Here is a 27338-nt window from a genome sequence, read left to right as displayed (position 1 = left end):
TAAAAAATGAACTTAATACCAATAAATCCACCTAGCCAAGTAGCCAACACTTTTATTCAACTATTATATCACCAATGGGTTTTTTGGAAACTTGTTCAAGTACTCCAATGGCTTTGAACTTAAACTTGTTTCACTTCTATATCTTTGTTTTGGTTGCATGCTTTACTTGCCCAATTGTGTGTATTAGCAGCCATGAAAGATCTCAAGCTGCTCTTTTTGTGTTTGGGGATTCGTTGTTTGATCCTGGGAATAATAATTACATCAATACCACTACTGAGTTCCAAGCAAATTGGTGGCCATATGGTGAATCTTTCTTCAAGTACCCTACTGGCAGGTTCTCTGATGGACGTCTCATCCCTGATTTTATCGGTAAATTTTATGGCGTTTGGTCAATTATTTGAAATGTATTCTAAACAGGGGCGGAGTTAGAGTTCTAGTTACAGGTTCAGCTTGGGAAAAATCTAGTATTTCTGAAAGAAATTCACTTAGTATGTATAAATAATATTTTCAAACCTCAGTAAACTGCTTTTTCTATAATGCATGACTCATAAATTCAAATTCTGGATCCGTCTATGGTTCTGAAAAATATTTTTGATGATTTTCTGAGTGTTTTAACCAACAATGACTTTCAGCCTATCAAAGAAACATAATTTCCACAAAGGATTGATTGATCAACTATGTTATGCAAAAGAAAGTGAAGTGACTTTCCACAAGTAAAAGGGAGATCCACTCTTTAGATAGATTCTATGGTCATCTTACAAATTTTGCTTGCAATGGGCCTAGAAGAATTATTTTGCTGTGGAGGCATGAGGAGAGGAGACTTTAATTCTTTTGTTGTATTTGCAGCTGAATACGCTAATTTGCCATTGATTCCTTCGTATTTTGAAATTGACAAGCAACATTTTGTTCATGGGGTAAACTTTGCGTCAGGCGGTGCTGGTTGTTTGGTCGAAACCCATCGTGGCTTTGTAAGTGACATTTCCTTTTAGTTTTTTAGTTTTTAGTTGTAAGTGATATTTCCTTTGAATTAGTTTTATGTAATTCTGGATTTGATTGTTAAATCAATATAGGGTTGAAGTTTTTGATATAATTGGTTTCATATAACTAGTTTGATAGGAAGATTGTTAAATAACGCGGTATGCTTTGTGCACCAGCTGCCCATAACTAGTTTGATAGGAAGATTGTTAAATAACTATAATTCCTTCTATGTCAAATGTGCAAGTTACTTAGTATTACCAAGACTTGTTTATGTACTTCTGAAGTTTGATTCCAATTGACAGGTTATAGATCTTAAAACACAGTTGAAATATTTCAAAAACGTGGTAAAACTGTTGAAGAAGAAGGTGGGAGCAAGAGAGTCCAAACAGATCCTCTCCAATGCAGTATATATATTTAGCGCTGGCGGTAATGATTACTTGGCTCCTTTCTCATCAACAAATTTGACTACTCCGTATCCTGATAGAGAATATCTACAGATGATTATGGGCAATTTGACATCTGTTCTGAAGGTAATGAACTCTTTGATACAACCTGATTTTTTTATATTTCTTTGGACTAAGTTTTACTAGTTGATCTTTTTTGAAACTTGGAGTATTTGCTTTATTAATAGATTTTTTTTGGTTTCATTATGTGTGTTTTCATTTTGTCTTCCATATTAACAAGAGTATATATTAATGACAGAAATGTCTTCAACTATATTAAATCAAAACTTCCATCTATTTGGGATGAAATCAGATATTGTTACTTTCTTTTATGTGAAACAATGGCAAGTTGAAACTTCTGTGCGTAGATTATTTTGTTCATCACATATGAGTTTTTATTTTTTTCATGATCTACGTTGAGTTTTGGCTAGAGAGTAACTAGACTAATTCTTTTTACTTTCTTAAACTAATGCAACAGGGAATTTACAAGGAAGGAGGGAGAAAATTTGTCATGCTTAATATGGTTCCCGTAGATCGTCTCCCTAATATTCAGGCTCTTAATCTTCAAAAAGGAGTTAAGAATGGAGATTTCATAAAGAAGATTACAAGCTTGGTGAAAATGCATAATTCGGGTCTCCCAGAAATGCTCAAACAACTGGAGAAGCAATTGCCTGGATTTAAGTATACATTATTCAACTTGTTCAAAGTATTTTCAGAAAGCATTGATAATCCAACAAAATATGGTATGTTTTATCTCATCAAACTCGACATCTAGTCTCTTTATGTTCGAGCGCTGTTGATTTATGTAATTATGTTTACATAGTTAATATGGAAATAAGTACTACAGGTTGTTTCTTTATCTGTCTTTTCCATCCAGTTTCTGCACTGTGTCAAAAATTTATGGCCCTGCTTACGGAATAGAACGTATGTCTTAAATCTTAGGAGTAATAAGGTTAAGTCACATATTGGTGCGATGCTCATATCATGATGCAATAATACTGACAATGTAAAGAAACTTCGAAGTAAAATGTTTAAGTGTTATCTAAAGGATATTTCCATAGTCTTAATTTACTTACAATTTTGCTTTGTTTAGGTTTTAAGACATCAACGACGGCTTGTTGTGGGACTGGTCCATTTCGAGGGATTTACACTTGTGGAGGCAAGAGGCAAGTAAAAGAGTACAAGTTATGTAAAAACGTAAAAGATAACTTGTTTTTCGACTCTTTTCATCCCAGTGAGTTGGCCTACAAACAATATGCCGAATTACTGTGGAATGGAACTCCAGATGTTGTTGCACCTTACAACCTAAGATCCTTTTTTGAACTTTCAACATAAAGTGATGGCGGCAGTGCTGAAACTGCTTTGTTAATTCATATTAAAGGAAAGAGGAAAAAAGAATGTGAAGATGCTAAAAGATCTGGATCTCTACTCTTTTTTGCTGTTCCTTTTGTGTTCGGTTTTTGAAGAATAAATCTTCAGATTTGATGATATGACTTCATATATCCATCCTGATGATTGAACAAAGTTGAAAATTAGTTGGAATCATGCAATTTATATTTCAATTATATAAGCCATTGGAGATGGATTGGTAAAAGATTGTCCTTTTGATTAGGGAAGTCATATTGAGATTAATAAAACTTCCCCTCTTTGTCTGCATCTCTTACTTTGTTCTTCTACAGTCACCTTTGTTTCTCTGCAATCAGCCTTTGCACCATTATTGCCATAAAAACAAGAATGTGTATAGAGATGGCAATCATAATCAGTTCAGGAAAACATAAAAACATGTTTGGTGATTGTTTGATTTTTTAAACCTGGTTACTATGTTTTTTCACAATTAATACTGTCTGTGAAGACATTGGCACTTGGATTAGTATTGAAATGATATTTTTAGAATGATCATAGCTTGAGATCTTTTGATGTCTTGTTTTTCTTAACTATTTGTCAGTGGTTTAGATTTTAGAAATTATGCTCTTCTTGTAAATCATAAACAGGCTCTCATTGTTCTGAAGTAATGCCTGATCGAGTTGTTTCACTTGAAAAAATCAGACACAGATTTCCAAGATGTTTAATAGGACTATAGGAGACATAACGTTCCGGAGTACAAACTGCTGTTATGAGGTGATTATTAATTAACTGGTAGCTAGAAATTGGCTTTCAAGTTGTAAGTCCAGAGCTGCAATCTACTAAAGATAGGCTCATAAGCACTTCATCTGTTTCTCATTGTTGGTCTAATCATTAGCTGTAAGGTGCCAAGAACAATGGCATTTAGTTAAAAATGAGAATATGGCATTGAGCTTTACTAAGGCCCACTGCTGGGATCTTTTGAAGCTTCAGTCAACCTCCTTTATGAAGCTTAAATTGATAATTTTATTTTCTAAAGCAGAAATGGTGATTCTTGCATCAGTTAGACCAAACAAATTAACGGAGTTCTTAAATTCATGTCCGGGGATGCAGTTTATGGACAAATGCTTGTGATAAGTAACTCTTCGAGAATTATGTCATTCACCTGTTAACGTGTTTCCACTAATCATAGATACTGAAAGTATACTCTTAAGTCGCTCATGTATATATAGGGGCTTGCATGCAAGTTTTCTTAATCATACATTGTGTGATCTTAGTCGGACTTATAACATAGCCAGCTATTCTCATTTTCCTCTTTGAATTAGCTTATTGATTGAACAAAGTTTCTCCCACCATATATCTTGCGGATGCAATTCATAACGGGTACGTAGATGGTCAACCAGTTCACACACCAACAGAAACAGTAGCTACTTCTGCAAGCACACAAGAGAAAGGCTTCAGGCTTGCTCTAGTGAAAGAAAAAGAAACACCAAATACAAAGCTGCTGCAGAGGAAGGAGGGAAAAAAAAAAAAAGAAGAAGAAGGCAAGCTGGTTCCAGAGCTGCTGCAGGCCATATGGTAAGGTCAGAGCAGTGATTTATTAACTGAGAGAAGCATGTATACGGTCCTTGTGCGCTTCTTTTGCGTCCGTGAAGTCATTGGATGAATTGCAGAGTAATCAGAACAGATCCAGACTTGGTTGTTGCTCTATGGTTATATAGTTCGAGCCACTACTACTCGCTCTAATAATCTATATATATATAATATAAATCTAGGCAATAAAAAGATGATGTGACATCTCTGGCCAAGAATTCTATTTATCTTTTTTTTTTGACATTTTTTCTGTTACTACCTCATTTATGTGCTATGTTAAAAAACCTCAACAGTCATAGAAATACATTAACTATTTATTTTCTTATAACTTAAATGTGCTGTAAATACGGACAACAAAGAGTCATGTCTTCCCCCAAAAATAATTGTTACTATTTGGTAAGTTTTTATGATTTAAATGTAGAATTTGAAGAGACTAGCAAAATAAGTTACTCTTCCATTACCCACAAATTAATAACAATTCTACTAGACAATCTAATACGTTAACCAACCATATTTTTTTTATTCTTGTAACGTATAGAATTTAATTGAGGAGTTGCCATTAGCTAAACATATATAGACCAAATTTATTCCTGGGAATGACAAATGTAAAGAATGACCATTCCATTCGTTTACTTAATGGTGTGATGAAAAGAGAAATTTCTTGAAAGGTTCTAATTCTATTCAACACCAGATGCTCCTTCCATTTTTTCTCTCTTTGTACATACATATAATGAAAAAAATTAATATGCTATTGACTAATTATTTCTGTTTAAAATTTTGGGACTAAGTTTTCATATAACTCAATATGATAATATGAACTTAGAACATTCTGCATTCATTTCAATAATACTTCAATATGTAGAAAATTAAGTTTGGTTAAGGAAAATTTTAATTTTCTTTGTTTTGGTATCAAATCAATGCTCGGAGAAAAAGGGGTCTCCATCTGCTCCGATATTCTTATTTTCCATTTTTCGCTTCATTATGTCGTTTTTATGCTTATTAGGATGCTAGTCCTGATTTTTGTACTTTTATATTGCAATATTTTATTACTACTACCTTTATTTACTTATCTAAGGTATCTTTTATGCTTTCATAATTAAGAGAGTATATTTGAAGCGTGGACCTTTTCGTTAGTATCAAATCATATATAAGGAATAAGAGAGAATCTATGTATTATTAAATGCAGGATAGAATATGAAATAACTAATCCCTACATTACTAATATCTGCATAACTCTAATGAGGAACCAAATGACCCCTTAGAAATTGAATGGTTTCATATATTAGCGGGATTTTAACATGATTAAATTATACAGTTAGTATATTAGGTTCATTTAACTTATTCGGGAAGACCCAAAACAAGAATAACTCTGTTAAACTAATTTTCTAATTTTCGTAGGTGCATGGTAGCCGAAAAATTATAAGGTGAATTCTCCTTCAACTTGTTTTTTTCGAATGGAAGCTTTAAGATATATATGGCTACCTAATCCATTTAGCACTATTTTCCTATATGAACTTACTTGGTAGATTTAGTAAATTCAGTTTCTAATTTTGAACTCTCTAGAAGGCAGCGGAGACTGTATGACCTTGACAAATCTAAAAAGATTCTGTAAATTTTCGTACTTCACAACCTTTAATTTCTTGAAAACAAATTTCAAAATTCAAACTCATACCTAAGTTGTGCAACTCTAAGTTGCCATCAACTTTTGTATGAAGACTTTTCCATTTAACACCTAAAATACTTTTAGACAACACACAAAAAAGAGAATTCCTTCTGATAAACTTGAACAAGTCCAACAGACGACTTCAATAATACAAACTATTGACTTATACAGTCATTTTCCTATTAATGAATTTCTGCTATTCATCCACAAAAACAATTTAGACTAAGCAATCGCAACCATACCACCAAAAAAAAAAAAAATGTCCTCTAGTTATCTTCTTTCCTTCCTCTTCCTTTCTCTTATAATTTCCACCGTCTTTTCGGACATTAATGCCGATAAAGCTGCTCTCCTCCGCCTGAGTACGGCCTTCAGAGGCCGCACTCTTCTGTGGAACATCACCAATACAACCCCATGCTCATGGCAAGGTGTCAAATGCAATACTACAATCAACCGTGTAACTGAACTCCGCCTCCCCGGAGGTGGTCTATCCGGTGAGATGCCCTTAAATTCCATTGGAAACTTAACAGAAATTCGTACTCTCAGCCTCCGGTTTAATTCTTTATCAGGGCTTCTTCCTTCTGACTTGGGATCGTGCACTAAGCTACGCGTTCTTAATTTGGAAAATAACAACTTTTCTGGTGCAATTCCAATGACTTTTTTCAATCTGAACAATCTTGTACGTGTGAGTCTTTCTGGAAACAGGTTTTCTGGTAAGATATCAGACAGGTTTAACAATCTGATTATGCTGAAAACTTTGTACTTGGAGAATAACAACTTCTCTGGCTCACTTCCTGACTTGAAAAACCTCTCACAGCTCAATCAATTCAATGTCTCTTTCAATAGATTAACAGGTTCGATCCCTTCTAGTTTAGTTAGATTCTTAGCTCCTTCTTTTCTTGGAAATTCACTTTGTGGTGGCCCTGCTGTCTCTCTCGGTCCTTGTCCTAACAATAACCCCACCAACCAATCTGATAAACTTTCTGGTGGAGCAATAGCTGGAATAGTAATCGGCTCGGTTGTCGGGTTGTTATTAGTACTTCTAGTTTTGTTTATGTTAGTGAGAATTTGTAGGAGTAAAAAAAGTTCCCGGCAAGTGAGCATGTCTCCTATGTCGCCCGTGAAACCACCAGAGGATCAATTTCCGAGTTCTCATTCAACAATAGTGGCAGAAAATCATGATATTGAAAATGTTTTTTCGGACAGGAAAGATACAAAAGGGAGAGTAAGGGGAAAAGTTTGTGATGATAGGACTAAGGGGATGGTGTTTTTTGGGGAAAGTTTTGAGCTTTTCAGTTTGGAGGATTTATTAAAGGCTTCAGCTGAGGTTTTGGGAAAAGGGTTCGTTGGAACTACTTATAAAGCATATTTGGATAGAGATGTTGAAGTGGTTGTGAAGAGGTTGAAAAATGTTTCTGTTTCAGAGAAGGAATTTAGGGAAAAAGTGGAGGATTTGGGAGAAATTGGTCATGAGAATTTGGTGCCTCTCAGAGCATACTATTATGGAAGAGATGAAAAGCTTATTGTTTATGACTCTATGCCTACAAGCTTGTATACTGTTTTGCATGGTAAGGATTTCATTTCCTAACTTTCTCTTATTGTTTTAGTTTACTTCTTTTCCGTTTGGTAGTTCTAATTGGTTTTATCTGTTTTTAGTTTAGCAACCTTAAAGTCCTTAATTAGATTACGTAAGAAGACAAGAGGATGAAAGTGAATACAGAGAAGTCTATGAGAATTTGAGTTTGTTCAAGAAAAATCAATAGAAAAGATCATATAACATGTGTACTAAGATTGTTGATAACATCTAAAACTTTGTCTCTTGAAGCTTGTGCTTGTTGGAGTACAAGGCCAATACATTTAACCCTTCTAAAACAGTTTATACACACACATATGCTACACTATCCGAACAAATTACATTTACTCACGCTAAATCGGTTCACACCACAGCTAATGAAGAACCCATGTAACATTATTTTAGATGAAGTGATGACAAGGCCTATTATTACTATTATATTATGAGTATTAGATGATCAGGCCACCTATTGGAGAGAAAGGGACAACGAACCTCAGCTCTTCCTATGTAGTTGAATAGGCCTTCTATCAACTCTCATTCTGCTTTCCGTTATCCGAACAAACAATTTGCTATTATTTGTTGCATTTTCGGGGTTTTGTCTTAGCTTTTACGAGTTCTCTGTTCTCGAATTAAATGTTCTAATGTTAGGAGTGTGAACTATAAAATTTTACTAGAACTATTGAATTATTTGGTTCTCTGGAACAAAAACTTATTCCTTTACGTGGTATTTGTATCATAGTTTATTTGCTGATAATAATTATTATATAACCTTTGAGGACTATGCTGACCTTTTGGTAGTATTGGAGGGAAAAAGAAATACATAATTAAGCAAGGTAATCAAACAAAGATGGACAAAAAATAAGTGAGATGCTGTTGATTCTGGTCATATTGTTAGCCAATTACTAACCTTTTGATTATGTTGACAATTTTGTTAGGCGAAAGAGTTTCAAAAGAAGCATTGACATGGGTGATTAGGAGTAGAATTGCATTAGAAGCTGCCACTGGTATCGAATATCTCCATTCACTAGGCCCTAAAGTCACTCATGGCAACATCAAGTCATCTAACATCCTCCTCTCAGAGTACTACGACGCATGTGTATCAGAATTTGGCATAACACAGCTGATCTCCTCCAGATCAAACTTCAAAATGACTGGATACACCGCGCCTGAGGTGACAGATATTCATAATATTTCACAGAAAGCCGATGTCTATAGCTTTGGCACCATTCTCTTGGAACTCCTAACGGGTAAAAACACTATCAACAACGATGGACTTGACCTGCCTAAATGGGTGAAATCTATAGTTGAAGAGAGGTGGACCATACAAGTGTTTGATCCTGAGTTAATTAGATTTCAGAATTCTGAAGAGCAGATGGTTACATTGCTGCATCTCGCTATTTCTTGTACGTCCAAGCACCCGGAAAGGAGGCCGCCTATGGCTGAGATTACCAGGCGCATCAAACAAATTTGTAGCTGAATTTTGTGATGTTGATCTTTTGTCCTCATTCTTGGCCAAATGAAGGTGAAGATCATGGTTTTAGTAAGCTTCTTGGTTCAAAACAGTACTTTCTTTTGGCATAATGCTAATTGTTTTTCCCTATATGATGAAACTCTTTTAGGTTCCTTCTTTCATTTTAATCTGTCCATCTTGTTACTATTTTGATGGTAAACAGAAGTAGATAATGTTTTTGTTTACTGGACTTTTGCTCGTAGGACTAGAAGCAAAATATTATAAAAACTCTTCTTATGCCCATTTGTGTAAATAAAATTGAATATATTCAAGCATTTTATGCAGCAAAATCATTTGTGTCACTGACTGCCCTTTCATCTATATCTATGTATCATCATAATCATAATACTATTATATAAGTGGGAACTTCAAAGTGAAAAGCTGGAAGACTAAAATGGCAAGTTCTCCTAGATCATCATACCAAATTGAAGATGGATGATGCAAGTATGCAACACAGTCTAACACTCATAAGGGGACTGTGCTGCTGAAGTCACCCCCCCCCCCCCCCCCCACCTCCCTTTTTTTTTTTATGATAATAAAATATTGAACTTTGCTTGTAGTATTTGAAGAAGAAGATAATGATGAAGACCTGGTACAGTGTTAAATCTAATGGTTTATTTGGATTAGGATCAAAAGTGCACCAATTTAGCAAATACCAAGGACCATTAGTGCTCTAAGAGCCCGTTTGGATTGACTTATAAGTTGCTTATAAGCTGTTTTTAGCTTTTTTGAGTGTTTGGCTGGCCAGCTTAAAGTCATTTTGTGCTTAAAATAAGCTCAAAAAAATAATTGAGCCCATTTGACTTAGTTTATCTAAAACAGCTTATAAGCCAAAAAAAATAAGTTAGACTACCCCAACTTATTTTTTTTAGCTTATAAGCTGCAAACAGCTTATAGGCATAAGCCCATCCAAACAGGCTCTAAATCAAAGAAGAGGGATAGTTTTGAGTTAACCTCAAAGATAAAGGACAATTTGGGGACTTCATGGAGCTGAGGAAAAACCCAAATGAATACCATAAATTTATAATTTCGAACTTTGAAATTTGATTTTTTAAATTGAGGAAAGGAGAAAATTGGGAACAAGCAAACAAACGAAACAATAAAGTACCTGGATTTTTTGCGATTTCTTGGAATGGTCTTCTAAGATATCTCCTCTTACCGGAGAAAAAAGGTTTAACCAATGGATACAACACAAACATAAAGAAGATGAAATGATAAAATGCAAATGTGAAGTGAATGTAGTGACATTTCACTGCCGAGTTTAAAGGAAGATACAGAGCATGTGAACAATACTAGTAAATTACAGTCACATCACATAAAACATGCGCATACACTTAGTCTTTGTAAATTTCGGACAATTATATATGATCAACAAACAATTGCATAATTCTATATCACAACAGTGACACAAGCACCTCAGCCTACAATTCTTGTATATCTATGTCTTCTAGCAGCACAAGGTGTTTGACAAGAATATCACTACACTACAGCACAGACAAGACCTTTATACTTGGCACCATCAACTTCTCCATGCTAAAGGTATCCTACACAAGTACACCACACACCTTAGAGAGAACTTGACTTATTGTATATATAAGATCTTGAAAAATACAAGAACGCAGTGAATGCGATAGTACTAAATACAGCAAGAACCCAATAGAAGTAATCCAGATGTGCCCGATTCAAGTTGTCCGAAAACCAACTGGTCTGACCATCTTTACCAGTGGTGTTCTCAATAACAGAGATGAGGAAACTGCTTAAGAAGCTCCCTATGCCAAAAATGCTGAGGTAGAGAGAAAGGCCTAAACTTTTCAACTCAACTGGCACCTGATCGTAGAAGAACTCCTGCAGACCAACCATGGTGAATACATCAGAAATACCAAATAGTAGATACTGAGGTATTAACCAGCAAATGCTCATGGGAATTGTTGCCTTTGGCATGTCAACCAGCCCGTATTCTATAGCAGTTTGGAGACGTTTCTTCTCGACTATAGCCGCAATCACCATTGAAAGTATAGACAAGAAAATCCCAGTTCCAATTCTTTGGAGCATTGTTATGCCTGATGGTTTCCTAGTTATAGCTCTGGCAACGGGTACCAACATACGGTCATATATAGGAATGAAAACAACAACGGAGAGGCTAATGAAAGATTGCAATGAGGCAGCTGGTACTTCAAAATTTGAACCAAGAGATCTGTCCATAGTTGCACCTTGCTTGGTGAATAAAGTGGATGACTGTGAAAACACAACAGCATACACCAAACATGTTGTCCATATTGGAATCAACCTAAGAATAGCCTTAGCCTCTTCAACCTCGCTGATACTACAAATTTTCCCATTTTCCTTGGAACCATCTGGTGCAAGCAACGCTTTGTTGAGAAATCTGTGTTGAAAAAAAGATTTATACCAATAAAATGAGATGTCTTTAAATAAACTAGATAAAAGAACAAACTTTTTTATACAAAAATATTTCATTTAAGTGGCTAATACTATCCTATAAATAATAAATTTAAGTGCAAGCAAAACCACACTCACTTGAATTGTTCAGAACCTTCATGAGGCAGAATACCCTGAACTTCTTGTTCCACTGATATAGCTGAAGCGGTTGTTTGCCAATTCCTAGCTGCATTAATAAACACATTACCAATTCTAAGAAATGGGTTCTTTTCATCACTGCTTTGGCGAAACCGATAAGTGAAGCTGCCAAGCAAGAACACAATAAGTGCAAGACCCATGACAATACAGGGAATTCCAAATCCCAGACCCCAGCTAAGGTTGTCTTGAATGTAGGTCAATATCCAGAGGGTCATCAACACCCCACCACACATTCCAAAATACCACCAATTAAAGAAGGAGCTTTTAGCTTTACTTTCCTCCGAGTCTTGAGCATCAAATTGGTCTGCTCCAAACGCTTGTACACAAGGCTTGTGCCCTCCCTGTCCAATAGCTACTAGATACAAAGAAAAGAAGAAGAAAATAATTTGGAACTTCGGGGGAGAGCATGTTGCAGTATCTTGGCAGTCAGAATAATTAAAAGGAAGGACTGTTGAAAGCGTCAACAAGCCAAGTCCCTGCAGTTAACAAAACAAAAGAAACTTTTACTTGCTAATTCTTTTTTCCAAAGCAGAAAGAAGACAGTACTTTCAGTCATCAATGAGAGGCATACTTCTTCATATATCATGCATCATTACAGCTTTCTCCTTTGGAAATTTCAATATGACATTTTTATTTCTAAACAAATCAAGCAATAGAACAGAGACTTTGTGTTTTATCATTCTCGCTAGGTATTAGGGAAGTATAGATGCAGCCACACTTTTAGAAAAGAACAACTGTGGGGTCGAGGGGCAGCAGCAGCATACCTGTCCATTCCCTCAACAGATATTCTAGTTCTAAAGAGCCAACTTTAGAATATTCAATTCAATTTCTTTTTTTGGTAAAGAATATCAAATTCAATTTCATAACTCCTTCTACTAAAAAATGCTGCTATCTGAAGCTTTCAATGGTCACAGTCAAACTTTTGTAGTTCATCTCACATAGACAGGTATTATAGGTATAATGCCCCATAATAGAATGAAGACGACCCTTTTTATTTTATTTTTTATAATTGTAGTGATCGGGGGGCCACCTCGACTATTCTGCCAGGTACTACTACCTCCCACCATCACATGTACTTTGTCCACCAAGACTTAGCCACTTAGGTAGATTGTCTCTACTGGGATTTGAACCCTAATCCCCATAATAGTATATGGTTGCCTTTCTAGTAATAATAAGATGCATGGGGACAACTCCACGTATAACTTTCCAACACAAACACATATTATTCTTGCATTTATTCATGTACTCAATAATAAACATCTGGAAGTGATATTTTCCAACATCACACAACTTGTTGATAATGTTTCTCTAAAGAAAGCAGGAAAATTTACTGAAGCCACTAAAGTACGGTCATCATTAACCCATGAATCAACACAACCCAAATGCACTGTAATTGTTACCAAGTAAAAATTCATAACTATTCAATTAATGTCAACAATAATCAACTACCAAATGTCCAGAAATGCAAACAGGACTTAGGCCCTTAAAACTCATATCATTCAAGTAGTCCTTACTTATCCTGATTTACTAAGAACAATGTTTTCTTTCAACCAAGTAGCAAGAGGCATAGGTGTGTTCATTGCATGCACAACGTGTATTGACAAACCCACTACTTTTGCCTCATCTATGTATGTATGTATGTATGAATATGTGCGTCTATGCTTTGTGTGCACCGATTGTCACAAGAGGGTCAAAGCTTATCAGCAAAGCACTTCCATAAGTGGAAGAAAAAAAAGAAGTACAAGCGGGTCAAAACAAAAGCCTGAACTAGGTACTAACCAGGATGTAGACGACAGAGGAGATGATAATAGTCCGATACCGACCCAGATATGAATCAGCGATAAATGCACCCAAAAGAGGAAGAAGCGATGCCGTCCCACTCCAAATGTTTACATTCTCCGCTGCTGTCGCAACCGACTGGCCTAGTGGCCCCGTTAGGTAGCTTATGAGGTTCGAACTTATCCCATAATATGCAAATCTCTCTGCCACCTCCACACCTAAAACCGGAAGAAAATAATCAAGTTTCAAACCCAGCTGCTAAAATTGAGATAGATTTTAAAAATCAGTGAATTTGAAACAAGGCCAAATTTTTAAGACAATCCAGCACCTAAAATTGGAGATAGATTTGAAAATCAGAAACAACTACTACAATAATAACAATGCCTCAATCCCCAATTAGCTTAAGCCGAGTATATGCATTCTTAATATCCATCTCGCTCCATCTAAGCATGTTTCATTTCATTTGGTGGGGAAATCTTTTTAAGACAAGCTAGCAGGTAAAAGTAACTATTGCAAATCAGTGACAATTGGTTGGAATAGATCAAATTCTAAGACAACCCAAATTGTAAATAAATTAAAAAATCAGTGAGAGTTGGTCAAAAACAGATCAATTTTCTAGACAACAAGATGCTAAATTTGCACAGAGACTTGAAAATTAGTGGCAATTACAACGACAACCACTGCTATCAAACTAGTTCGAGTCGGCTAATCTATCACCATTTTGAAAGCACTTCATTCCAATTGGTGCCAAAAGGATCAATTTTAATACAACCCAGCTGCTAAAGTTGCAGATAGATTTGAATATCCATGTTGATCGATTCTTTTAAGACAATCCAGATGCTACAATTGCAAGAAAAACTAAAAATGCATAATAATAGTGGGAAAGAAACAATTGTTAAGACAACAAATAGCTAAAAGTAGAGAAAGATTTGAAAAATCAACAACAATAGAGGAAAAAGAATCAAAATTTGAGACAACCCAGAAACTAAAATTGCAGAATACTTTCAATATGATTAGAATAACTGAAAAACAAAACCAAATTCTTAAGACAGCCAGCTTGCATAAAGATTGAATATCATGACAATACGGCAAAAAAAGTCAATTTTTTAGACATCCCAGTAGCTAAAATTGTAGAAAGATTGAATAAAGTCAATTTTTTAAGACATCCCAGTAGCTAAAATTGCAGGAAAAATTGAATATAAATGACAATACTGGAAAAAGTCAATTTTTTAAGACATCCCAGTAGCTAAAATTGCAGGAAAAATTGAATATAAATGACAATACTGGAAAAAGTCAATTTTTTAAGACATCCCAGTAGCTAAAATTGCAGGAAAAATTGAATATAAATGACAATACTGGAAAATATCAATATTTTAATACATCCCAGCAGCTAAAATTGCAGAAAGATTGAATATAAATGAAACTATTGGAAAAAAATCAATTCTTTAAGATATCCCAGTAACTAAAATTGCAGAAAGATTTAAATATCAATAACAGTGGGAAAAAATCTAGCTAAAATTGCAAAAAGATTTAAATATCAATGACAGTACTGGAAAAAGTCAATTTTTAAGACATCCCAGCAGCTAAAATTGCAGAAAAAGTAAATTTATAAGACATCCCATTAGCTAAAAGTGCAGAAAGATTGAATATAAATGACAATACTGGAAAAAGTCAATCTTTTAAGACATCCCAGCAACTAAAATTGCAGAAAGATTTAAATATCAATTAAAGTGAAAAAAATCCAGAAAAAAAGTTAATAATTCTTATCAGTCGGGAAAAAAAATATATCAATTTTTGAAGAGAACCCAGATGCTAAAATTGCATATACATTCAAAAATCAGTGACAATTTATAATTGGTAATAAATATTACTCCCTCAGTTTCAATTTAAAAAAATAAAAAAGATTTTTAAACTCGTGATATTAAATATATATTTTGTGCAATTATAAATCCAAATTGTCTCCAAATATGAAAAGAGTTCATTTTTTTAACGCGGACTAATAAGAAAATACGTTCACGTAAATTGATTGAAAGGGAGGGACTATTACCTATGATAAAGAATCCGGATCTCCATCCACCGGATTTGGATCGGGTCACAGGACGACCCTTAAAGTCAACGGAGCCTTCAACAACGTTGCCGAGAAACGGGGTTTCGGCGTCGGAGATGTTGACTCCGTTGGCCATGACCACAAGTTGTTGTGTGGTCGTTCCATCACAAATATCATAGCAACTTACTTATAAACTCTTGTCGTTTAGCTTGTCAGTAACTATTTTACTTTTTGGCGCTTTCTTTGCGTTCCGCCATGGCGTTCGGTGAAAAGGGGAAAAAAATCATTTTATTGATGATGATATAATAAAGAGTAACAAATACTCTCCGACCAAAAACGATTGTACTTTTTTAATTTGACATAAAATTTAAGAAATACAGGAAAATTTTCGAAATGTGTAATTTAAAATAAGTCTTAAATATTTATGTGGCCGTAAATCATCTCATAAAGTTAAATCGTTTTTAAATATAGAAAAGGAATAATCTTTTTAGGACATACTAAAAAGGAAATGAGGACAATCTTTTTTAACAGAAGATACTAGAAGAGTGATTTTTTAAAAAAAAAAAGTCAGCATTACGAAGGAAGTACTCCCTTCCGATCAAAAAAAGAGTTCACTTAGTCATTTACACATTCCTTGATAAACTATTCACTCCAAGAAAAAAAATATATAAATTGAATAAACTATCCCTAATTAAATAAACATTGGGATTTAATCATATAACACTTAATAGGGGCAAATATGAAAAGATAAGATTAATTATTTCTTAATTTAATAAGTGAACGCTTTTTTTACCCCAAAAAAAAAGGCTAAGTAGACACATTTTTTTATCGGGAGGGAGTAAAAGATAATTGTGAGGGTGTAATTACACCTAATTCTCAACACCTCTTGATCCCCTTGAAAATTGAAGAGTGTAATTACAACATATAATTAGAGGGTTACTTTTTTGTTTATTCATTTTAATTTCTTTATTTTTTATTTATTTTTTATTTCTATTATTTTAATTTCTTTTAATTTTTAATATATTTTTTATTTCTATTATTTTAATTTCTTTTTTACTTTTACTTTTTAGTTATTTTTATTTTTTAAATTGTATTTTTCTTTTTATATTGTTTATTTTTCATTTTCTTTCTTCTCATTCCCAACCTTTATTTCTTGTGGTTTCATGTAATTGCTCGTATTTTTTTATTATTTTATTTTATTCATTTAGCATAACCGTGTTATTATTCTAATTGAAACTACACCTCTTAATACTGGAAAGAATGAGTCACTAACAAATTTGACATATAACGAGTGATGTTATTAAAGTAGAATTTCGTTGTGAATGAGGTTATAGACTTATATTTTTCCTTTCTTTTGAATTATTTACTTAAATTATGTTGGAACTTACGTATGTAATATTGATATTTGACATAATAGTATTATGGTAAACTTTTTCTTTTGGATGTTGAATTTAGGTTATATTTTTAATTTTAAGTTATTTGCTTTCACATTGCATGTTGTTTATTTTTCACTTACATTTGATGGATTGTTTGTGTCAAACATTTAAATAATGTTATGGCATTATATTTATAAATATTATTTTTTGTCAAACATCCAATTCATGACGTTCTCACAAAAAAGTCTTCTTTTAAGTTTTATAATTAATTAAAATTAAATATTATTAATTTTAAAAATCTATATTAATTATTTTTTTACAATATTAGTTACAAATATATGATTATTAATTAATATATTTTCAAGAAACAATGTTGATAGAGGCAACGCGTCCACCAAACAAAGTATATAGAGAGACCTGGTTGCTACCAGTTCTCTCAGACAATGCAGTAAGAGAATAAACACAAGATTTTTACGTGGAAAAATCCGTGCTCAAAGGATAAAAACCACGACCTACCCCAATGAGATTTCAACTCCACTAATCGAGCAAACTCACGTTACAACTCTATTGCAAGCTAGAAGTTAACTCCCATAACCCCTCACCCTTACAATAACTTGACTATCCCTAGCCAAGCACGTTAATACACCTAGACTCACCTCAACCTAGTGTACCACTCAAAGGCACCCTTTGAGAATTCACCACAGTGACTAACTCTAGCCGCACACTAATGCAACTAAGCTGACTCTACCCTAGTGTACCACTTAAGAGCTCGTGGAAGCAATCTTGAGAATTTAAAACACCTACAAATAGGAATGGCAATAGGACGGGTTAGGGCAGGTTAGGGCAGGTTAGGGCGGGTCAAGCCTTGACCTGCTAAGATTTCGACCCGCCCTGCCCTGCCCTGTTTAGCATTTTCAAAAAAATTGCCCTGCCCCGCTAAGCCCTACCCGCCCCGCCCCGTTTATGTTATCTTTCATTTCACTCTTTATTTTTCACTTTGAAGCATGGATTTTTTTTATATAAAAAATCCTTTTGATTTTTTTAACTTGGTTGAACAAACAATTCCTGAAATTGAATCTTTTATTTTTATTTTTTATCGTTAGGATTTAAAAATATAATTAGTAAACAATTCCTGCAAAGATTATTGTGAAAGAAAAAGGTCAGTGTCATAGTAATGTTGCACTAGTATTTTGTGAACTGCAAAGATTGATCCTAGCAAAGATCCACTTTCACAAGTTCTTTAGTAAAACAAAGTTCCAACTAGTTCTAAAAAGTGCGGTTGAATCATAGTTTTCAATTAAACCTGTTTACAAGAACCAATCTTCAACAATCTTTTTACTTATTTTCCGTTGCCAACCAATCAAAAACCAGTTGCCATAAAGTACAGAGAAGATGATAATGAATCTTCACAATAAGAAATGGACTGATGGTCTCATACCAATAAAATTGAAACAAAAAAGTGGAATAAACCCAACATCAAAAACCTGAAACAAATATCATTGTATTAGAAAATGTATATGTCCATCTTAATGATATACCAACCGAACTGCACAGAATTAGCTGGACACACAATGATCCAAACTACACAAAAGCTGTCCAGATTTCAACAACCAAACAATGCAAAAATCAAATTTTGCCCCGCCCTGCCCTGCCCTATTAAAAAAAAAAAAATCTTTTTTGCCCTGCCCTGCCCCGCCCCGCCCCGCCCCGCCCTAATTGCCACCCCTATCTACAAACAACTTCTTTCTATGGAAGAGTAGGTTTACAGTTTAATCACAAAAGAACAAAGACTCAACAACCTAAGGACCTAAAACATCTTCAGTTCTGGACCTGGTCCTTCGGGTTGCTGAGGCTCTATTCTTGAGGAACACCTTGAAAGGTGGAAACTTGCATTTTGTATGGAACAATTTTCGGATTGTGCAAGAATACTTCTTCATTTGAGTATGGTGTTGTATATGTAGAGGGAAAGGGGTGAGAAGGTGACAGCTCATACTGGTCCTCTGCTGCTGTGTTGCTGATGCACTGCTGCACTGTTGTACTGCTACAGTGTCGGCAACTTTACAACTGTAGAGTTGACTTTTGAACGCTCCAGGGACCTGGCCTCTCATCTGGAGGAACCTGGTCTCTCATCTATTCTTGAACAGGCTACAACAACTCTGTTGCTCTGCTGCTACACTACTGCAATGTCAGTCTCTTTACAGTTGTACAGTTGACCAAGTAATAGCTGGGGACCTGATCTCATCTGGTCCCTCTGAATCTATATCTACCCTTTCATATATGAACATAGCTTGCAGCTTGTGTAGTGAGACTGATTGCATCTGTTTCTTCAAGGAGCATGTCAACATAACAACACATGAGATATCTGGTTCCTTGGGGTTCCTTAAGGTTTGTCAAATCATCATAGCATAAGGTATCATAACTCATCAAATGTGGCACCAAATAACTAATTTATAAAGGCAAATATTTTTAAAATATTAATTTTAATTTTTTTATAATTAAATTTTATTTTTAAATTAAATTAACTGTGTAATTACACTTGTGCAATCAAACAGCACGCTTGTAATTACACTATTACTTTATGACAAACAAACAAGTCGTTATAATTACACTATTGAGTAATTACTAGGTTGCGTAATTACTATCCTAGTAATTACACCAATTCCAATTACCAGGTGGCTTTCCAAATAGGCCCTAAAAATAACTTACTTTTCAAAATTATTTTCTCATAACTAACACTTCACGTTATTTTCTATGATCAATTATCCTAAAAAATGTCATATACTTACTATTTATTTAGAGATATCTTATATTATTATTTCAGTAATGCCTTTTGAAAGATATCATATATAATTAAAATAAAACTTGTAATGGACTACAAAAATAATTCTCCCAGTAAAATTACTTTTTGGTCTAACAGTATTATTGAAAATCGAAAAATAATTTATTGAACGGCGCCACAAATTTATAATTTATTGAAAGGCGCCACAAATTTCTTTCTTTTTTGTTGTTTTCTTCTTTACGAAATTGGCAACTTGGGTCAAGTCAAAGTCAAAGTCTTCCATCATAAAAATTCCGATCCAAAATGCGACACTTGAAAAGAGTTGCCACTTTCTTCTCACTTTCTCAAAGTAAACACAAACAGACACTGAAGAAAACACCACAAACTTATTCTGTAAACACTTAAGGCATATTACGAGTACGAGGTTTATCATTCTTGTTTTCTTGGTTTTTCATACACAACAAAGACAAGTTCTGCTCAGAGCAATGCTATTCCTCCCCATTTTCATCATCTGCTCTAATTTCCTGGCATGCCAAACTCTTGCTAAGGTAAAATCTTGAAACTCTTAGAAGTAGAATGAACAATTGAAGTCTCATTAGCTTTTTCAAGTTTGATGGATTTTCCTTTCTGGGTTCCCTTCTAAAAGGAAAATTGTTGAGCATGCCTGAATGGAGCATAAATGGATATAGAGGATTCATATAGTCGACTCATAAGCCGTGGAAACAGCCTCTTGCAGAAATGCAGGGTAAGACTGCGTATAGTAGACCCTGTGACCGAACCTTCCTGGCCGGCGCATAGCTGCCTTTTTAGTTTATATATAGTCAACTCTTAAACTTGTTTGTCACTGAGGCATCATAGATTATTTTCGTTATCCTTATTGTGTTCGGCTATTGCTATTACCTTGACACTAGAGAATTTGACCCAATGCTTTATTTCTGTCCTAATTGATCCTAATTCGACATTAAAAAGATCTTTTAAAAGTCGCACTGTAAATATTTTACTTGTAGTTCTTGGAAATGCAAATTTCTTTTTTGATGTAACCTTTAATGCCTCAGTCTGTTTTTCTGTTAAGAAATTTAGAAGATTATTACTGATTTTACAAAACCAAAGCACTCCTGTATTTGACATACAAAAGTCGAACTCGTTCAAGTTAGTTGCTGAATACTTTTTCACTTTGTTAATTATTATATCTTAAGTGGACTGATCAAAAAAGTATTATGGCTTTGTCTGTCAAATACTAAGGAAAATGAGTTTTTAGTGCATTTAGGCTCTGGACTTCCTACCATACAACTTCCCACCATGCTGAACCTTGGTGTAATTTCGAGATCCTAATGATTCACCCTTATTTTTACTGTCAATACTTTTCTTTCTTCAATGTTTTCATCATAGCGTTTACCCTTGCATTTCTTTCAAACCATGTTCTGAAAAACAATTTTCTTGAGCCGAGGGTCTATGGGAAACAACCTGTCTACAGGTAGGGGTAAGGTCTACGTACACCCCACCCTCCCCGGGCCCCACTTATGGGACTATACTGGGTATGTTGTTAGTTGTTTAAATTCACTCTTAAGTTTGTCTTAACACCAATATTCATTATGCATTTAACACTTGCAAGAATCTTGTTTATGAATTATTTAATGGATGGACATCTTTCTGCTGCTTGCTGCAGTATGAAGAAGATGATCCTGTCACTCTATGGATAAACAAGGCTGGACCATACGGAAATCCACAAGAGACCTACAGTTTTTATAGCCTTCCATATTGTCGCCCTGCTGATGGTGATCACAAGCGGGTTGGCCTTGGCGAGTCTCTTGGAGGAAATGATCTTATTGATAGCCAGATTGACATTAAGTTTAAGAGTCTGTTCTTCAACTTTTCACAATGGAGTTTTTATGCTTTTGAAACATTTTTTTTTTACTATCATCCATTTTCTTTCAACAGGAGATGTGGAGAAAAGATCAATTTGTGAACTTAAATTGGATGCATCAAAAATAGCACAGTTTAAGTATGCAATTGAAAACTTGTATTGGTTTGAATTTTTTATGGGTAAAGTGCCTCATGACACCACTATGATACAGTTTCATATATATCTGCTATTTGAAGTGTACTAATTTTTTTCTCTCTTTGTAACCTCTTTTTTGGGTTATGACTTGTGGCTTCCTGCCTTCCTGGCTTCAGATGATTTGCCAATATGGGGTATGTTCTTAGCTAAATTATCTCTAAATGTTTCTGATTACCATGTACAATAAATGAAAATTCACTTGGTATAAGGGAAATTCAGGTTTCGTAGGCGAGGGGCATCCTTACATAAATGGAGATAACAAGCATGTAATCTATACACACAAGAATCTTCATATTCAGTACAATAGAGACCAGGTAGCCATTTTGTTTTTAGTTCTTAATGCCTTGTGTATATCAATGATCTGCAATTTTGTGTTGATAATCCAACTCTGATCCATGTCCTTTAGGTCATTTATGTCAGCCTCTCTCAAGAGAGCCCAGAGCCATTGGAGGAAGGAAGGGTCTTGGACATGACCTATTCTGTTAAGTGGGTCCCGACGAACGTTAGTTATGCAGAACGTTTCAATGTTTACCTGGATTACAACTTTTTTGAGAACGAGGTACGCACCAATTTACTAGCCTATTTTATTAGGTACTTAAGTGAAAGCTTTTAGTGGGTATTGATCAGAAATCAAATGAGTATGATTATGTTTTATCAACATTTAAAATTCATTGACACTGTTTATTGATGATATGCTAGCATGTGGTGCCATAGATAATCCTTCCCTTTCGCTTGCTGACTTGCTGACTTGCATAGTAGCTTTGTTGTTAAAAGAGATACTTTCGGCCACAAAAAGTGTTTCTGCATATAAACTCCATGCACCAACTTCCTTTTGGCTTTCTACAGGGCAGAATGTATTTTTTAAAATCAGAATATTAATGAGAAAGCAGATTGAAAATTTAGGCAGTTAGTCCCAACTCCTTATAGCTCTTCATGTTCCCAGCTCCTAAAATGTCTTACTCCTTTTGCAGATTCATTGGTTCTCTGTTGTCAATTCTATCATGATGGTTATTTTCCTCACTGGATTAGTGTCTATGATTTTGATGCGCACTCTTCGCAATGATTACGCAAAATATGCTCGTGAAAATGACGATATGGAGACTATGGTAAAGCTTTTTCTTCCAATTAATCAAGTATTTGCATGAACATATGTCCAATGGCATATCCTTATGGGAAAATTACTAATTTGGGGTGTGGTTGACTTCTTGTATAGGAAAGGGATGTAATTGAAGAGTCTGGTTGGAAACTTGTCCATGGTGACGTCTTCCGACCTCCACAAAATTTGGCTCTGCTTTCAGCAGTTGTTGGGACCGGTGCTCAGCTTGCAACACTTGTTCTCCCTGTCATTATATCTGCCTATATTCGAATGATGTACATACGGTATGCAACCTATGCTACTCATCATACATACCAGATGTGAAAATGGTTATGTTTCCTGCACCCAAATAACCAACTTATCTTCATCCCCTTACCTGCATCAGCCCCACTATGTGTTCTTTGTAATTAATTAGGTTGTTCATTTTCTATTTGAATACTAACAACTACATGGATTTCCAATTGTCAAACTGGCCAGGTGTGTCCTATATTATGATTATATGATCAGCACTACTGCATTTATTACGCTTCTGTAATCAGTAATTATTTATCTTCTGTAATTGGGATTTTTTCATTTTTGACCCGTCAGCCGAAATTAATTATGGGCGCTAGCTAAAATATACAAAACATATACACTGATTATGTATACTATATGTATATTTTTGTATATTATATGTATATTCATACTTAATATACATAACCTATACATTTGCTGGCTATTTTGCAAATTAGATCACCGAAAGGCATTGGACTGTAATTATTACTAATTGTTTGTATGGCTTAGGAGAGGAGAAATTGTTACAACCTTTATTGTATGTTATGCTCTTACATCATTCATCTCGGGATATGTAAGTGGTGGATTGTACTCTCGCAACGCTGGTATGTGTTCCTCTCCATGATGTCTCATTACTTGTTTCCTTGAGTAGCAGTAGGTTATCATAACCAAATTTGCTTGTGTAGCAGATGGATCATTTATCAATTGAAGGTATTCTTTTTTCTTTGCATCTTTTCAGGTGAAAACTGGATAAAGTCGATGGTTCTTACAGCATCACTTTTCCCCTTTTTGTGCTTTGGGATAGGGTTCATTCTAAACACCATTGCCATATATTATGGATCCATAGCTGCTATTCCCCTTGGCACAATCGTAGTTGTTTTTGTTATCTGGGCTTTTATCTCGTTGCCCCTGGCCTTCCTTGGTACTGTTGTTGGAAGAAACTGGAGTGGTATGCCGAACAATCCATGCCGTGTTAAGAATATCCCTCGTCCTATCCCTGAGAAGAAATGGTACCTTAGACCATCTGTTATTTCTCTGGTGGGAGGTGTTCTGCCCTTTACAAGCATTTTTATTGAGATGTATTTCGTCTTCTCTTCCTTCTGGACCTACAGGGTAATTATTCTTTTTGGTATCTAGAAAAACATATCTTGAGATACTTCATACGCGCTTTTTTTTCCTGGCATCTTTTAGCAATACTTTAGACTCGTTTGTTTTACTACTCGAACCTTCAACCTTCTGAACGTCCAAGTAAAGGATGTTATAAAACATTCATCTATTGAGAACCTTTTTCTTTTGGCATGATTAATCCATGCTTATATCCTGGTCAAGCTGTCACCATGTGGGTTATATATATAATTTCGAGTCACCATGTGGGTTATATATATAATTTCGAAAAGCTTACTTTTTTCTTGACCTGTCATAGATGCTACATCTTCAGTTCATTTTTTTTATTGAGGGGATCTTTTGAAGGATGTCTTCTTCTGTGAGTAGTTTGCAGAATCATCTCACTTTATTCAACTTGATTGCTAGCGATACAGCTCTCTTCTATACACACATTTCCTGAACAACATTTTTTTAAAAAAATGTAACACATAGCAGCAAAGGGACACGACTAACGTAGATGTACAATCATACAGGAAAATATAGTAGAAGCATGGCACAAATGCAAGGAAATGTATTATGAGTAATCATTTAGTTTAATTCTTTAGTAACAGAACCTTTATCCTCCACCTCTCTTCTAATTCCTCCTTTAGTAATTTGGGGTCTATATGTGAAAAGTTCTTGTTTCTAACTTGGCCTCTTTTCAGAGGAAAAACTGAAAAGGTAAAGATCTTGGTTTGACAGTATCAGGTTTAGTGAGAGCAAGGACACATTTAAGACATGCAAACGACAGGTATTTATTGATCGAACAGTGAAAAGGAATATGGACCTTTTAATGTCCTAGAATCTGTGTAATGTCCAACGTGTGTCATGCTGGACATTATATCCATACACGGGACACTTTGGAATCGCCCATGCTTATAGGTTGGTAACCAGGCATTGTCATGAGATAAATTTGAACCATTTAATGTTTTTGTCAGTGGAGTCAGCTTTGTTTAACATGTGCCATTTGCACAATCTTTCCGTCGTCTGAGTCGTCTGAGAAGCTGATTTACTTTCCGTCAAGCACATTTTTATCAAAAAGAATATATCAACATGTATGGTCAGGATATCTAAACTCGTTTAGTCGTTTCTTCTATGAGGTTGGAAGCCAAATATTGTCTTGCAATTAACTAAAGCATTATATGTTGCACAATTCAGATAAGACCGTCTTACATCTCTTACTACTTTCTTGTCAGTTGTGCTTAGATTTGGGTAATAGTTTCTCTACATTGCTGGAGATTCCGGAGCATTCATCTACTTATATTTCTGCAATGTAGCTATATTTTAGTTGAAATGTCTTTCAATTTGTAATTCCACTAACCAGCTTGACAATATATTCGACAGGTGTACTACTATGTGTATGGGTTTATGCTCCTCGTATTCATTGTTCTGATCATTGTCACTATTTGTGTGACAATCGTGGGAACATACTTCTTGCTGAATGCGGAGAACTATTATTGGCAATGGACTTCGTTCTTCTCTGCTGCCTCCACTGCTATATATGTCTACTTATATGCTATTTATTACTATCATGCAAAGACTAGGATGTTTGGTCTCTTCCAGACCAGCTTTTACTTTGGCTACACTCTTATGTTCTGCCTTGGTCTCGGTATCCTATGTGGTAAGCTTTCGTAGTTTCATCTAGTTGGTCTTTTTTGCACTGTGGTAGATCTGTCTATTAAAACCATATATGCACCTGTCATTAACTTGAGATTTGACTCGACTCTTTCTTGCTTGATTTTCTGGAAACTTCAGGCGCTGTAGGGTATCTCGGCTCTAATTTGTTCGTCAGGAGGATTTTCAGAAACATCAAATGTGATTAAGTGCATAACACTGCACAAACTGTGAATGAATATTAGATGAAGCTATAAATTACATGGAGCAGAACTAGCATTGTATCTTTGGATGCATTGACAATTAAATTTCATGAAGCTATATATTACATGGATAACTTTAAAGACCACTTTGTAGATCTATTTACCTTTTGTATTCCATATGCTCTGTACAAATTTACTACAGATATGTTGCTACATTGGAAGACTATTAGATGATACATTCCTTTGGAAAATATTGTCTCTGAACTTTTGATTTTGTTCTTTATTTTTTTAGTTCTTTTTCCTCTTGGAACCAAAACTCTGCTTATATGAGCTTCACAAAGCATAGCCAGTTCCAAGTCCAGGAAAAGGTTGCAGCCACATGAGCTAATAATAGTGTCTGCAGTATTTAGTTGTTTAAGCGATATGAAGCAAGTAAAAGATTATTGTGAAATAAAATAACTTTTGTTCAAAAGTAAAAAAGTCATACCCCGTCTTCTCATATTAGGAAAAGGTATTTGCAATGCTGTAACACAAATATGAATTGAGTTGTCTCACAACATTTTGAAGTCAGTTGACGTACAGCTTTAATGAGCAAAGAATCCAACTTTAGAACATATTACAGTCTCAGGTTTCGAAGTGCCAACATTTACATGATAAATTTAGGATAACAAACATTAAAAAATGACTTTATTTAAAAAAAAAAAATCTGAAAGTATTTTTTTCTCATAACAAACTTTTCACATTATTTTCTATACTCAGTTGTAACGATCCAAATTTTTTTGAATAATATTCAAGAAAAGAGTCTTCTAGAAAATTTCATAAATTTAGAGGTTTAAACAAAAAATAAATTTTACAAAAGTTTCATATATCTTAGTTACAGATCTCTTACATTATTTTTTAGTAATCTTCTTTGAATAATATCATAAAGTTAAAATAATATGTTTAATAACTATAAAAATAAATCTCTCAAATGAAAACACATTTTGGTCTAATAGTTTATTATTGAAAATCTCGGTATCTCATTGGTTGCTACCTAAACTTTCCCTTTATTGGCAAGGGTTCGAATCCCCACATTGTAATCTCTTTCCCATTTCCCCTTACCATATCCCCTTATCCCTATATAATAAAGAAAATATTATTGAAAAACGAGAAAATAATTTATTAAGGGTGCGTTTGGCCATGAATTTTTTTCACTTTTTTTCGAAAAACTTTTTCACTTTATTTGGAAATCAACGTTTGGCCATGAAAATCTCTCTCTCTCTCTCTCTCTCTCTCT

At 34.6% G+C, this 27338-nt stretch overlaps 4 protein-coding genes across 4 annotated transcripts; 3 read left to right on the top strand and 1 right to left on the bottom strand.

Moving 5' to 3' along the window:
• LOC132644384 (GDSL lipase-like) lies at positions 1–3132 on the top strand. The gene is made up of 5 exons (XM_060360976.1): positions 1–369; positions 847–968; positions 1281–1508; positions 1900–2164; positions 2515–3132. The coding sequence occupies exons 1-5, from the start codon at positions 75–77 to the stop codon at positions 2754–2756; spliced, it is 1152 nt and encodes a 383-aa protein (XP_060216959.1). The 5' UTR covers positions 1–74; the 3' UTR covers positions 2757–3132.
• A 2846-nt stretch (positions 3133–5978) lies between these two features.
• LOC132644365 (probable inactive receptor kinase At1g48480) lies at positions 5979–9388 on the top strand. The gene is made up of 2 exons (XM_060360961.1): positions 5979–7583; positions 8524–9388. Exons 1-2 carry the CDS (start codon positions 6278–6280, stop codon positions 9063–9065), a joined length of 1848 nt encoding a protein of 615 aa, XP_060216944.1. The 5' UTR covers positions 5979–6277; the 3' UTR covers positions 9066–9388.
• Positions 9389–10381: 993 nt separating this feature from the next.
• On the bottom strand, positions 10382–15754 carry LOC132644357 (protein NRT1/ PTR FAMILY 5.10-like). Its single transcript, XM_060360954.1, has 4 exons — positions 15520–15754; positions 13473–13690; positions 11634–12169; positions 10382–11481 (listed from the first exon to the last, which is right to left on the bottom strand). Exons 1-4 carry the CDS (start codon positions 15653–15655, stop codon positions 10665–10667), a joined length of 1707 nt encoding a protein of 568 aa, XP_060216937.1. The 5' UTR covers positions 15656–15754; the 3' UTR covers positions 10382–10664.
• A 4232-nt stretch (positions 15755–19986) lies between these two features.
• Positions 19987–26320, top strand: LOC132644347 (transmembrane 9 superfamily member 1-like). The gene is made up of 12 exons (XM_060360944.1): positions 19987–20222; positions 21341–21530; positions 21613–21717; positions 21850–21867; positions 21953–22047; positions 22140–22292; positions 22705–22839; positions 22947–23113; positions 23613–23707; positions 23842–24215; positions 25590–25866; positions 26001–26320. The coding sequence occupies exons 1-12, from the start codon at positions 20160–20162 to the stop codon at positions 26066–26068; spliced, it is 1740 nt and encodes a 579-aa protein (XP_060216927.1). The 5' UTR covers positions 19987–20159; the 3' UTR covers positions 26069–26320.
• The last annotated feature ends 1018 nt before the right edge of the window (positions 26321–27338 follow it).

Source organism: Lycium barbarum, chromosome 1, assembly GCF_019175385.1.
Source record: "Lycium barbarum isolate Lr01 chromosome 1, ASM1917538v2, whole genome shotgun sequence".
Lineage (NCBI taxonomy): Eukaryota > Viridiplantae > Streptophyta > Magnoliopsida > Solanales > Solanaceae > Lycium > Lycium barbarum.
This window is presented reverse-complemented; position numbering and strand designations above follow the sequence as displayed.

Excerpts from the sequence above, each read along its gene's own strand:
- LOC132644384 (XM_060360976.1), top strand. The coding sequence starts at position 75 with ATGGGTTTTTTGGAAACTTGTTCAAGTACTCCAATGGCTTTGAACTTA. Across the intron at positions 969-1,280 it reads TCGAAACCCATCGTGGCTTT|GTTATAGATCTTAAAACACA; the intron begins GTAAGTGACATT and ends TCCAATTGACAG. Across the intron at positions 2,165-2,514 it reads TGATAATCCAACAAAATATG|GTTTTAAGACATCAACGACG; the intron begins GTATGTTTTATC and ends TGCTTTGTTTAG.
- LOC132644365 (XM_060360961.1), top strand. The coding sequence starts at position 6,278 with ATGTCCTCTAGTTATCTTCTTTCCTTCCTCTTCCTTTCTCTTATAATT. Across the intron at positions 7,584-8,523 it reads CTTGTATACTGTTTTGCATG|GCGAAAGAGTTTCAAAAGAA; the intron begins GTAAGGATTTCA and ends CAATTTTGTTAG.
- LOC132644347 (XM_060360944.1), top strand. The coding sequence starts at position 20,160 with ATGCTATTCCTCCCCATTTTCATCATCTGCTCTAATTTCCTGGCATGC. Across the intron at positions 22,048-22,139 it reads TTCAGTACAATAGAGACCAG|GTCATTTATGTCAGCCTCTC; the intron begins GTAGCCATTTTG and ends CATGTCCTTTAG. Across the intron at positions 22,840-22,946 it reads ATGACGATATGGAGACTATG|GAAAGGGATGTAATTGAAGA; the intron begins GTAAAGCTTTTT and ends CTTCTTGTATAG.
- LOC132644357 (XM_060360954.1), bottom strand. The coding sequence starts at position 15,655 with ATGGCCAACGGAGTCAACATCTCCGACGCCGAAACCCCGTTTCTCGGC. Across the intron at positions 13,691-15,519 it reads ATCCGGATTCTTTATCATAG|GTGTGGAGGTGGCAGAGAGA; the intron begins GTAATAGTCCCT and ends TTCCGGTTTTAG. Across the intron at positions 11,482-11,633 it reads GAAGGTTCTGAACAATTCAA|ATTTCTCAACAAAGCGTTGC; the intron begins GTGAGTGTGGTT and ends TTTTCAACACAG.